General features: G+C 44.8%; 1 protein-coding gene across 1 annotated transcript in view; it reads right to left on the bottom strand.

Annotated features, from left to right (window-relative positions):
- FHAD1 (forkhead associated phosphopeptide binding domain 1) overlaps positions 1-12928 on the bottom strand; it is a 144928-nt gene extending 132000 nt beyond the window's left edge. The window contains exons 1-2 of the mRNA XM_036826732.1: positions 12800-12928; positions 10871-10977 (exon numbers count right to left, since the gene is read on the bottom strand). Of these exons, the coding sequence (XP_036682627.1) occupies positions 10871-10977; positions 12800-12896 (204 nt within the window). The 5' untranslated portion in view covers positions 12897-12928. The remainder of the gene's footprint in view (positions 1-10870; positions 10978-12799) is intronic.
- Between the last annotated feature and the right edge of the window lie 750 nt (positions 12929-13678).

Here is a 13678-nt window from a genome sequence, read left to right as displayed (position 1 = left end):
CCTTCCTTATCCTCTCTCTCGTCCTCTCCTTGAGTCACATAGCCTTTGCTCCCCCTCCCCTCCCTGTGGGTCATGCCCTCCACTCACCCAGCCTGGGCCCTGCTCAAGCTCACCAGCTCCTTCAAGTCTATCCTGGCCCCCAAACCCTCCTGCCACCCTCACACTTCTGTCCTGAGGCTGGCCCAGCGCCCTTTGGGCCCCCCAGCCCGCAGGTCCCTGGTCTCAGGCTTTTCATTCTACTTTGATAACAGCCTCCCAGGTCTTCACCTCCTGCACCTGCCGGGCCTTCTCCATCTGCTTCTCCCGATGCTCCTCCATCCCTTTCCACTGTGCCCCCTGCCCAGCAGGCCCACCTGCGCAGCTGCATCCATGGGCTGATGGGCTCCTTGTCTCTGGTTTCTGGTTGGGTTTGGCCAATAGGGGGTTAGAGATCAGAGCAGGAGGGAGAGAGGTTGGGGTACTTACTCCCCTGGCTTCCTTTCTGTGGGGCCACACAGCTTCCCTCAGAGGACTCTACCCAGCCCTCGGGGTCTCCGGGTCCCAGGAAATGCCCCTGCCCCTCACCGCTCAGCTCTGGGGGTGGGAACGGTCCTCACTCATGCTAGCTCTGGGCCCTGCACTATCCTTTGTGGTTTCTCTGAGCCCTGCCCACTCCCTATGGAGTCCCTTCATGAGACTCCCCTCCATCACTCCACACCCCTGTGAATGTGCCTTCAGTTCCCTGCCAGGACCTGGACTTCCCAGGTATGGGGAAGCTCTTGGATGGGAACTTCGAGGCTTCTCTTAGCTGCCAAGGGCCTCCGGGTGGTCCTGCCTTCATCCCACCCTGGTCTGGTCCCTCTCCTCAGCGATCTCCTCTTTTGCATCCTCATCTTGACAGTGTAACTTCTGTCTAACCTGTGAATGTGCTTACCATCCCCCCGGCCTAGAAACGCCTCCCCTTCCCCCTTCCTTTCCTTTGTTGTCAAATGGCTTCAAGGGTGTTCCTTTCCCGATGGGTTCTCAACCCACTGCCATTGCCCTCGGGGGCTCCTCGGGCTCTCGGCCTCCCTGTGACATTTGACACAGTTGTCAGAGAGAGGCACGTGGCCTGATGGTTCAGGGGTTGGGGAAGCAGGACAATGTGGTGGTTATTAGACTGGCTTTCGAGGCGGGTGGCCTGGGCTCGAGTCCAGCTCTCCTACTTCCTAGCAGGGTGACCTTGGGCAAGTGATACCTCAGTTTCCTCATCTGTAAGGTAACAAAAGGACAGTCTTATAAGTTACTGGTGATGCATAAATGATATAATACATACAAAAGCACTTAGAAGAGAACATATGGCAAATGTGAAATGTTCTCTATTATGAGCAAGAGGATGGGCTCTGGAGTTAGAAAGCCTTGAGTTCAAGTCCCACCTCTGCTATCTTCCAGCTGTGCAGCCTGGGGCATGGTTCTTTGCTTCTGTTTGGTTGCTCCCTGAGCAGCAAAAATGAGTTTGATAAGCTGGGCTTTGTAGGTTGACAAAAGGTACTGCTTGGTGAAATGTTCAAAGGAGTGGCATAACATTTTTGAAATTAACTCGTGTGTGTGTGTGTGTGTGTGTGTTTTATCTGTTTCTTTTAACCTTTTGGTTCTTGGCTATCCCATCCCCCAGGCCCATCCCCCCACTGCCTCAGGAAAGGGATGTAGTGCAGAAGTAATAAAAAAATGGGGTTTTCAAAAGAATAAGGATATGAGGAAATGGCCAGGCGCTGGTGAGACGACGAGTCTGGGCGTGGAAGGAAAGAGGAAGTTTCTCTGCTTCCCCATCAGCTGGATCCTTCCTCCCTGCTCTCCCCGGAAGAGCCCTGCGGACCGGCAAGGCCTCAGGAGAGGCTGGTCCTGAAATCAGACTGCCCGACCGTGGTTCCCAGTGCCCCAGCCTCCCTCTGTGACCTCAGGCAGGATACTCAGCCTATCTGTGCCTCAACGCCCTCATCTGTAAAGTGGGGCAAACAACACTAACCTCCTAAGGATGAAATGAGTTAATACACTCGAAAGTGCCAAGAACAGTGCCTGGCACAAAGCAAGCTGTCTCTGTTATTAATACCCCCAGCCTGGCAACAGCTCTCTGGCTCCCTCACCTCTCTGACTGCTTCCAGGTCTCCACGCCGGCCCCCTCTCCCCTCAGATGTCCATTTCCTCCTCACTCTGTCCATGGGCTGGGGCCGCTGTACCACCCCCTCGATCCACGGATGTGTATTTCCAACCCCTGGTTCATCTCCAGGCCCCAAACTACCTGGCTGCTTCCTGAATGTTGAGGCGCTCACTCAGCCAATCCTGCTTCCTCCCCTCTTGGTAATGGTATTATCACCTTCCAGCTCATCCAGCCATCTTTCTCCACGGCCTGTGGCATTGATCCTACTGATTCTTCCAGAAAGCTCTCAAACCAGTCCCAAAGCAACGGTCCAGTCCGGTGGTAGTATTAATGTGGTGGGCAGAATGGTCTCCCAAAAATGCCCATGCCCTGATCCCCGGAACCTGGGAATATGCTCCATTACGTGGCAAAAGGGACTGTGCAGATGTCAAGGTTACTAATCAGTGCTCTTAAAAGAGGGAGACTAGGGACTTCCCTGGTGGCGCAGTGGTTAAGAATCCGCCTGCCAATGCAGGGGACACGGGTTCGAGCCCTGGTCCAGGAAGATCCCACATGCCGCGGAGCAACAAAGCCCGTGTGCCACAACTACTGAGCCTGCGCTCCAGAGCCCACGAGCCACAACTACTGAGCCCACGTGCCACAACTACTGAGTCCGCACGCCTGGAGCCCGTGCTCCGCAACAAGAGAAGCCACTGCAATGAGAAGCCCGTGCACCGCAACAAAGATTAGCCCCCGCTCGCCACAACTAGAGAAAGCCTGTGCTCAGCAATGAAGACCAAACACAGCCAAAAAAAAAAAAAAAAAAAATTAAAAAAAAAGAGGGAGACTATCCTGGGTTATCCAGGTGGGACTAATCGAATCCCACCAGCCCTTATAAGCAGAGAACTTACTCTGGCTGGATTGGAGAGATGAGTGGTGGTTCTGGCTGGGCCCCCACTTAACAGCCCCAATGCTCCTCTTCCTGGGAAAGCACCAGGTCAACATCTCCTCTTTACCCAAATCGCCCCCTAGATGGCGCCACCTCAGTCTGTTGCATGAATGAGGATCACGAGACCATTCATCTCACATTTCACTGACAACCCCCATTCTGGATTCCACAGGGTGGAATTTCCCTAGCTTAGTCAATAATCTTGTTATCTCAGTTAACTTACTGAGAATTTCCAATTTAGATAGTAGATGTTCCCAAAGCTAAATTTACACTCGAAAAGTGAAGCTTCTTTTTTTAGAAGCTTGAGTCAGCTCAGTCTGAAACTCAGCCCCACCTCCCCCGACTAGCTGTGTGATTTGGGCCAGTTCCTTAACCTTTCTGAGTCCCATTTCCATGTCTTCAAATGAGGATAATAATGATAATAGTAGTTCTCACCTGCACAGGATTTGTTTTGAGGATATAATTCTATAAATATATATACAGAACATACATAGATGATGTATAAAGCCATGTGAAATACAGTAAGTAGTCCATAAATGTATGCTGTAGCTGTTTGTATTACGTATGCTGTTCAAAAGATTATGATCTTTCTTTCATCTCATCCATCAGAATGGCTACTATAAAAAAAAAAAAGGAAATAAGTGTTGGTGAGGACGCAGGGAAAGGGGAACCCTTGTGCACTGTTGTGAGAATGTAAATTGGTGCAGCCACTATGGAAGACAGCATGGCGGTTCCTCAAACAATTAAAAATAAAATTATCATATGATCCAGCAAGTCTGCTTTTGGGTATATATCCCAAAGAACTGAAAGCAGGGGCTTGAAGAGATATTTATACACCCACGTTCATAGCGTTGTTTGCAACAGCCAAAAGGTGGTAACAACCCAAGTGTCCATCGGTAGATGAATGAATAAACAAAATGTGGTGAATCCACACAATGGAATATTATTCAGCCTTAAAAAGGAAGGAAATTTGGACACATGCTACAGCATGGATGAACCTTAAAGACATTATACTCAGTGAAAGAAGCCAGTCACGAAAAGACAAATACTGTTATGATTCTACTTACATGAGATACCCAGAGTAGTCAAGGTCATAGAGACAGAAAGCAGAATGGTGGTTGCTGGGGGCTGGGATGGGGGGGCATGGGGAGTTGTTGTTTCATGGGTGCAGTTTCAGTTCTGCAAGATTCAAAGAGTTCTGGAGATGGATGGGGGTGACGGTTGCACAACAGTGTGAATATATTTAATGCCACTGAACTGTACACTTAATAAAAGTGGTTAAGATGGTAAATTTTATGTTATGCATATCTTACCACAATAAAAAAATGAGAAAAATGAGATCACGATCTAGCCCTTTCCTCTGAACTTTTTCCTCTTGGAAGCCCTCCATCTGCCGGTGAGAAACTAGGCCCATCAATTGCTGTGGTGGGAACTGACCAATGAAATCAGCCTCCAGTTCCCAAACAGGGGACACAAAATTCCCTGAGGACTGGCGAGACCAAATAGGTGAACCCCCAGAGCGAGGAGCACTTGGGGAGGAGCCAGGGGTGAGGTGGGGGTGAGGGAGGGGGTGGGACGGGAGCACGACCCAGGTTGAGGACAAGCGGGATGCAGATGGGGAGACAGCAAGTGCACCCTCCCAGGCCTGTTTCATTCCGTGGATTTCCCCACAGAGAGTCCTCCTGTCACCTTATGTCTCAAAATGTAGGTGTTCGCTTAGAATAAGAGAAATGTGAGTTAAAGTGACACAGGTACCATACTTCACCCCGTAGATCAGTGAAGATCCAATGGGTGGACAACACCCTAGGCTGGGGAGGGAGTGGGAGACGGGCGTCCACTGCTGGCAGGACACCACATCCGGGAACCTCTGGTGGGCAATTTGGCCATGCCCATCAGAGTTACAGCTGTATGTGTCCTTTGACAGAGCGGACATACCTGCACGTCCGCGAAATGATGCAAATACTAGGACAATCCCAGCAGCCTTGTTTAATAATAATAAACAAGATTATGATGTAGGCTCTGGTTCTTTTCTGAGAGGCAGCCCAGAACTGGCAGCAGCCAGGAAAAGGCACGAGAGTCACCTGGCTGTGCGGGATCCGGTGTGTGTGTGTGAGATCAGTCTGGCTTCACGACCCTCAGATCCCACATGAGAAGGGCTGACACAGGCTGGAGAGATGGCTCCGCCCATGAGAAAGGAGCCGGCTGGCAGGACACTGACCACCGAGGGTGGAGGTGCGGACACCAGCATTTCATCCCCCTGTCATGTCTGTTCTTTCTTTTTCTCCTCCATCTCCCCCCTCCCAGCTGCAGCCCTGCGCTGACTTGGGCTGTCCTAGAGCTCAGTCTTCTAGGGATCCTGGAACCTCCCCAGGGTGGGACTGGGGGAGTCCCTGGGGAGGGGGGAGGGTCAGTCAGCCCTTCATTGTTTAAACTTCACTTCTCTTGTCCTCAAAACAAAGTTTATTGAAATAATACACACACACACACACACACACACACACACAAGCAGGAGCTCCCAGAACATCAGAAGGGAAGAAGCACTACTGATCAAGAAGGGAGAGGGAGGGAGCACTGATGGTGGGGTTCTCAAAGTGTGGTCCTGGAACAAACTCCAGGGGACTCCATTCCCCCCACCTGAACCTGGGGAGCATATAAATGTGAAGATTCCTGGGCCTTACCCCAAACCCACTGGGTCAGAATGTCTAGGAGCTCATGTTTAACAACCACTCTTAAACATATGGAAAATCCAACAACCACTGGCTTGGTGTTTCTTCATTCTGGAAGAATTGAGCCCCTTTCTCAGCAGAGGTTAAATAACAGCCATATCCAACTCTAAAAATTACAGTTTACAAGGCACATCAAATCATATAAATTATAACTCGCAAGGTTTAGCTGTGAAATGAGCAAGGCTGAGGCATTTGAGCTGTGTAAAATGGGAGAGGGGAGATTGTGAATAGAGCTCCTGATGGCTCGTCTGCACACAGCAGCCGGGATGTTCACTGGCAGGTCTCCCCTTGTTTATAATCCTTCAAGCCTTCTTCCCATTGCTTTTCAGATAAAGATCAAAACCCTTATGGTGACATGAAGGAGGCCTACTTGTCACTTAGCCCTCCTCCTTCCCACTCTGACTTCTGGACGCCCTGGTTTTCTCTCAGTCCCTTGGGCTCACAATACGCTCTTCTACCCCAGGGCCTTTGCACATGCCGTTCCCTTCTCCTTTTGTCTAGTTAAGTCCTCCTTGTCCTCCATATTCCTCTCCTTTACAGCCCCAATGTTGGAATGGAATTAGTCACACCTTTGTGGGATCATTTGACTTATTTCTCTCTCTCCTGGCAGCTTCCTGACTGCAGGGACCATGTCCAGTTCTGCCATCGTTGTACCCCTAGACTTGGCTCAGTGCTGAGGCTCTGGGTAAATACTGTGCAATGAATGAGTGATAACAACAGTTATCACTGTGGACTATAAACAGTTCTAACTCGCCTGGCTATAAACAGTTTTCCTATTGCCTTTAGGGAACCAAACTCCTTACAGGATATAGAAAAAAAGTCTGGACGGTAAAACCCTGCAAATATCAATATTGATTTTTCCCTGAGCCAAATGATTACAAGTGACTTTTATTTCCTTCCTTATATTTTCCTTTCTCCCAATTTTTAAAAACAAGAAGCATGTAACTACTTTCCATTATCGGAAAGAGTAAACGATGTCAAAATACTACGATACCAACAGTCAAAACAACATGTCAGCCTATTCTTTAGGATTGATCCAGGTAAATAAAACAAACAATCTTTTTTATTTGCTAGATGTAACCTCTGGGTAATTGCGAGGATGACTTTTTATTAATATATATCCCTGAATTTTATTTAGTGGAATGACTTCTAGTGGCCTCAATAACATAAACTATAAATTGACTGCTGAATTATTCCTCGGGATGGCTCATAGCTGATCAGGGGTGATTCTTCTGATCAGAAAGGCCCAGTGAAGTCAGCAGAGGGGCAATTTTTACCTTGTCTTATTTTATAAAACTGGAAAATGTTGACATGTCTGTAGGTTTCAATTCTTCAAAATGGACCCATGTCCCCACACCCCTCTTCAGAGCAAATCTCCTCTCCCAAACCCATTTAAGCTTTGGGAAGATGATGTGTCTAAGAGAAGACAGAAGCGCCCATCAAAAGTCTATCCCCCAAACGCTTGGCAATTCATGTATCACCTGTCCTCCAGGGAGCCAAAATGAGCTCGTGCTTCTGGAAATGCAACTGATTCCTTCATAAATCAACGTGACTATAGCTGGCGGCAGTGACGTATTTCTTAAGCTAAGTCCGAGGAGCAGTAAGCAGTCAATTATTTTTACACAATGAATGCAACTCAATTTCTGTCTAGTTAATAACTGTCCTCATTGGTTCCCTTTTCCAAATGGCTTATTAATGTCAGTGGATCCTCATCTCAACCCTGTGCCCCTCTGAGGATTCTTCTCAGTCTCTGTTTTATGAGACCATAATAATGATCATTGTGTCATTTACTGAGCACCACATGCCAGGCTCTTTATGTGCATTTCTCACTTAATCCTCAGAATAACCCTGTGAGGTAAGAGGTTTACAGACAGGGAAATGAGCTCAGAGTGATTAAGTAATTTGGTTGAAGTCACTCAGTCATAAAGTAGCCTAATGAGATTCAAACCCAGGTCTGTCTATCTCCAAAGCCTGTGCTTTTAAAAATTACTACAGTTTTCTAAAGCATAGTCAGGTTCAAAACAGAGATCTCTGTCTCTACTTTAGCCAGACAGGAAATAAAACTACCCCAAATCTATGCCTTGTTAGGATAAAGAAGAAACTACAGTTCTTCTTCTTCTTTTTCCTCCCACTTTGCACACTGCACAGATTTTCTGTGTCCTTGAAGGGAGACCACATCATGGAGGAGAATCTCATGGGGAGGTTCATGGAGTTATCTTTAAATCTGTTGAGTTTACAATAAACATTCTCAGAAAACTAGGAATAAAGGGGGAAATTTCTCACTTCGTAAGAACATGTATGAAAACCCTACAGCTAACCTTGTACTTAACGGTGAAAGACTGACTGCTTTCCCCTAAGGTCAGGAACAAGCGAATATAAAGATTTATACACTGCTCTTGTTCAACAGAGTCCTGGAAGTCTTAACCAGGGAAATAAAGCAAGGAAAAAAAAATTAAAGGCATTCAGATCTCCTTTTCTGAAAGGAGAAATAAAACTGTTCTTATTTGCAGGTGACATGATTGCTTATGTATAAAATCCCAAGAAATCTACAAAAGCCCTTATATAAGAAAGTTCAGTTAAGGTTGCAAAATACCAAGAAGCATACAAAAATCAACTGTATTTCTATATACTGTCAATGAACATGTGGACACCAAAATTAAAAATATAATACCATTTACAATCAGTCAAAAAAAAAAAGAGAGAAATACTTAAGTGTAAATCTAACAAAACATGTACAGGACTTGTACGCTGAAAACTACAAAACACTCATGAGAGACACTGAATAAATGGAGAAATATACCATGTTCATGAATTGGAAGACAATGTAGGAGTATATCAATTATTCGCACATTGATATATAGGATTAAACACAATTCCAATCAAAATTACAGCATGATATTTTGTATGTGTAGACAGGCTTAGGCTAAAATGTAAATGGAAAGGCAAAGAAACTGGAATAGGTTAAAAATTTTTTTTTAAAGAAGAGAAAAGTGGGAGGAATCACTCTATCTGATTTAAGACTTATATAGCGACAGTAATCAAGGCTGTGTCATAATGGTAGAGGGATTGACACATAGATCCATGAAACATAATAGGGAACTAAGAAATAGCCCCCATAGAAAGTATGGCCAGATTATTTTTGACAAACTTGCAAAAGCAATTCAATGGAGAAAGGATAGTCTTTTCAACAAATGGTTCTGGAACAACTAAATATCCACATGCAATAAAAGTGAACTTTGACCTAAATCTCACATCATAAACAACAGTGAACCCAAAATGGTTCATAGATTTAAACATAAAACTATAAAACACTTAGAAGAAAACATACGAGAAAATCCTCAGGGTCATGGACTTGGTGGCATGTTCTTAGACATGACACTAAAAGCATGATCTATAAAAGAAAAAAAATAACTACCTGGACTTCATCAAAAGTTAAAACTTTTGCTCTGTGAAATATTCTGCTAAGAGAATGAAAAGACAAGCTATGGATGGGAGAAAATATTTGCAAACCATCTATCTGACAAGGGACTCATATCTAAAATACATAAAGAATTCTCAAAACTCAATGGTAAAAAACCAAACAATTCGATTAGAAATGCTTAAAAGACATGAAGAGATATTTCACCGAAGAGGATATGCAGAAGGCAAATAAGTACATGAAAAGACATTTAACATCACTATCAGTTTGGGAAATGCAAGTTAAGACTATGATGAGATACCACTACACACTTACTAAAACAGCTAAAATGAAAAACAGTGTTTATGCTAATTGCTGGTGAAGATGTGTCTCATACATTGCTGGTGGGAATGAAAAATGGTACAGCCACGCTGGATAAGCCTGGCAGTTTCTTTACAAACGGAATATATATTAACATATATGTTAATCCATGCAATCATACTCCTGAGCATTTATCGCAGAGAAATAAAAACTTATGTTCACACAAAAACCTGTACACAAATGTTTACAGTAGATTTATTTGTAAGAGCCCCAAATGGAATCAAAATGTCCTTCAAAAAGTGAATGGTTAAACATAGGTGATACGTCCATACCGTGGACTATTACTCAGCAATAAAAGAACAAGCTAATAACCTAAATGGATGTCAAGGGCATTACACTGAGCAAAAAAAAAAAATCAATCGCAAAGGTCATACATAAATGATGAAAATTATAGAGACGGAGAACAGATTAGTGGTTGTCGGGGCGTGGGGACGACGGTGGGAGGAGGAATTGTGACTGTAAAAGGAGCATCACAAGGGACATCTCTGATGATGGAATACTTCTATATCTTGATGGCCACACACAAATCCACACGTGATAAAGTGGCACAGAACTCCACACACGCTTCGTGCCATTCTCTCTACCATTTGTGCATCTATAATTATTTCAAAATAAAAAAGTTTTAAAAAATCTGTTGAGTGAAGTCTGAGAGAGGTCTGCCTTTCACAGTCATAAAGGGATTCCATTGCATTTCTCTTTCTGCTTCAATATTTTCATCCCTTTCAAAATTTTAAAAGGCTCAAAAGCCACTGTTTTTATAATTCCTTGCTTACAATTTCTTCCAACTTCCTTGGCTGTCAATGAGCTGGGACTGTGGACCAAGCCACAGCTAATTCAGAGAATGAAATGAAATGAGAGAGCGCTGAGGCCACGCCCGGGGCTCACCCTGATTTACTACTTGGAGGGGCGGGGGCGGAGGAGGGTTCTGAGGGGCCCACAGTCTCCAGAAGCTCTGGAAAGGGCCAGAGGCCATTGCGCAAGCTGGGCACTTCAGGTGGCCGTGGCTGCCAGACGCGGAGCAGGTAAAGGTCAAGCATCAGCTCTACGCCCACCTTCCAAACCGCCCCATCAGGGGGGGACACTGCAGACACAGTCAGCAAAGGACAGAGGGCCCATCGCACTTTGCACTGTGCTCGTTCTCACCACATGTGCCAGGGAGACCCAGCACATGCGGGGATTGGTTACTGGTGGCCCACCGAGGAAGGCTGGGACTGTTAGCCAGAGGCTGTGCTTTAGAAGAGATTGGAGTCCACAGAACAGTAAGGACTTTTGGTGGCGTGTGGGGTAGGGAGGGTCGGGGACTGGGTAGGAAGAGGTCTTACCTCTAAAACAAGGTCTGAATCTTCATGCCTTCCAATCGTAGTGCTTTTATTCAGGACAAAAAAGCCTCCTGCGCTCTTTAGATAGGCTTTCATACTCTCTGCTTTACCTATAAAAGGTTTTCAGAAAACAATTTTGTTAGAAAAATACAGTCCTCTAATTATTCAATATCATATTTAGAATGAATGAAATACAACAAAATGTCCAAAGGAGAAGTCAGCAGAGGTAGGAGTGGATAGCTGGATTTAACAATGATCACAATTATAATTCCGTACATTTTTAAAACTGTCCTTTTAACATCGATATCAGGCATAGATGAGCTTGGTTCTGATAACAAGAGGACATCCTTTATGTAACTCAGAGCACAAACAAGCAATAGCAAAAAAAAAAAAAAAAACCCCAAACAAATCTGAATTCCACTGATAACTGCTCTCTACCTCCCATTAAGCTTAGTTTGGGGTTAGTTATCTGACAGAATCAAGTACTCAGTGTTACTAACCCACCACTTACTAGCTCTGTGACTCTGGGTGAGTTAGTTATTCTCTCTCTATGCCTCTGTTTCTTCATCTGTAAAATGGGGCTAATAATACTCTGTATCCTAAAGAGTTTTGTGAGGATTAAATGTGAAGCATCTAGAATGGTGATTGCTACACTAAACACCCATTTGTCCTACTGTGATTATGACTGTTATTAATCTTGGGCTTCTGAACTTTGACTCAAGGAACCCCAACTTCTACAGAGCTTCTTAAAGTGCGGAAGAGTCAGTCATCAAGGAAATGGGCAGTAGAAGATACTATCTTTTTAAGTCACAGCATTCCTTCATATATTTAGGTTGAAAAAAAAAATGATTTCCAAAGACAAAATATCAAGATTATAGCTTGGCTGTACGGTCAAGACTCTGTACATCTCTTTTCCTGGCATTTTATTATGAAAATGTCAAACACACAGAAAAGTTGAAAGAAGTGGATGGTGAACTTCTATATAACCACCACCCAGATTCTACAATCGACATTTTGCTACATTTGCTTTATCACATATCTACCCATCTATCCATTTTATATTTTAATGCATTTCAAAGTAAATCTTATACATGTTTTCTAAAACATAAAAATTTCAGTGACTTCAGTAGGTTCCAAGATGTTGATGATAATTCATATGATATTTGAATTCTGATCCATCTCAATGCCATGTCAAAGAAAGTCTCTTTTCTTTTTTTTCCTTTTTTTTTTTGGCTATGTTGGGTCTTCATTGCTGCGTGCAGGCTTTCTCTAGTTGTGGCGAGTGGGGGCTACTCTTCCTTGCAGTGCGCAGGCTTCTCATTGCGGTGGCTTCTCCTGTTGCGGAGCATGGGCTCTAGGTGTGCAGGCTTCAGCAGTTGCAGCACGCGGGCTCAGCAGTTGTGGCACATGGGCCCTAGGGTGCGTGGGCTTCAGTAGTTGTGGCTCGCGGGCTCTAGAGTGCAGGCTCAGTAGTTGTGGCACACTGGCTCAGTTGCTCCGAAGCATGTGGGATCTTCCCGGACCAGGGCTCAAACCCGTGTCCCCTGCATTGGCAGGCGGATTCTTAACCACTGCGCCACCAGGGAAGTCCCAAAAGTCTCTTTTCAACTGAAAGGTCACTGAAGTGTGAAGTTGTTAGACTGTGGATAAAAACAAAAATCATCTAGGTGTGACCGTAGAGGATCTCCGGTCTGGCTCTGCTTTCCATCAACACCTCCATCATCATTTCATCACTGAATCCCTACTAAGTGCCAGGCACTGGGCTATCCTTTTACACACATGGCCTCTTTTCATCCTCAGAACAACCCTGCGAGGTAGGTGTCAGTATTGTCCTGCTTTACAAATGAGGAAACTGAGACTCAGAGAAGTTAAGGTCACACAATAGTAAGTGTGTGACAACTCTGGGCCTTTGCACGTAACCAGTGTACAAACCTCCATTGTTGCTGGTGGGGCAGAGTAGGGGTGGGGGAATTGCACTGTCTGCTGACACTTGGGACATGTAATAAAAGAAAGTCCTTGAAACCAGCATTCTATCCTCTGAAAGGAAGACGAGACCCTACCTGGGGGTAGGAGAAATAAAAATAAGCAGGATAGTTTATATTTGTAAACTTTGAGGCCTGTGGATGTCCCACAAATATTGTTGCTTTCATATAATGAGAAATAAATTTTTAATAAGTTCGCTGTCATGTATATAGGGGAAAAGACATTTCTTCTTCCCAAAGAACCATGCTCTGTTGCCTTCAGTTATTAATCTTCAATTGCAGAGGACCATGTTATCAAGCAACACATTCAAGTCTAATTAATCTAAAATGTAAACTTTCAAGAAATGTCTCTTCTGCAGGAAAACCACAGGAAACGCCACTAATCTAAAACTTAAACTTGGATCATGTGCATATTTGTCTTTTAGCTCTCACCCCAGACGTCCCCAAGGCTGGGGTCTTCTCTCTGCTCAGATGTCCCCCCTCAGGGCAACCACCTGACCACTCTGGCTAAAGGCACCCTCAGTCATGTTACTCCCCTGCTAGTTTTCCCCTGCTGTGTTTCCTTCCTTGTACTTATCATTCTCTGACATTTTCTTGTTCCTTTATTTAGTTATGTTTGCTGTTTGTTTCTCTTTCACTAAGATATATGTTCCTGGAAAACCAGAACTGTGTTGATTTTGTTAAGAAGCGATTCTTCATGGGTATTTTGTGTTTGTACCCATCTTCAGAGCAAAGGCATTGAAAGATTTTGTCCTGCACTAACTTTCCAAGGATGCTTTTATGGCAAACAGCCTGGGAGGATATAGGTAATGTTTATAATAAAGATAAC

The sequence above is a fragment of the Balaenoptera musculus genome, chromosome 1, assembly GCF_009873245.2.
Source record: "Balaenoptera musculus isolate JJ_BM4_2016_0621 chromosome 1, mBalMus1.pri.v3, whole genome shotgun sequence".
Lineage (NCBI taxonomy): Eukaryota > Metazoa > Chordata > Mammalia > Artiodactyla > Balaenopteridae > Balaenoptera > Balaenoptera musculus.
Note: the sequence above shows the minus strand (reverse complement) of the source record. Positions and strands in the feature narration are given on the sequence as shown.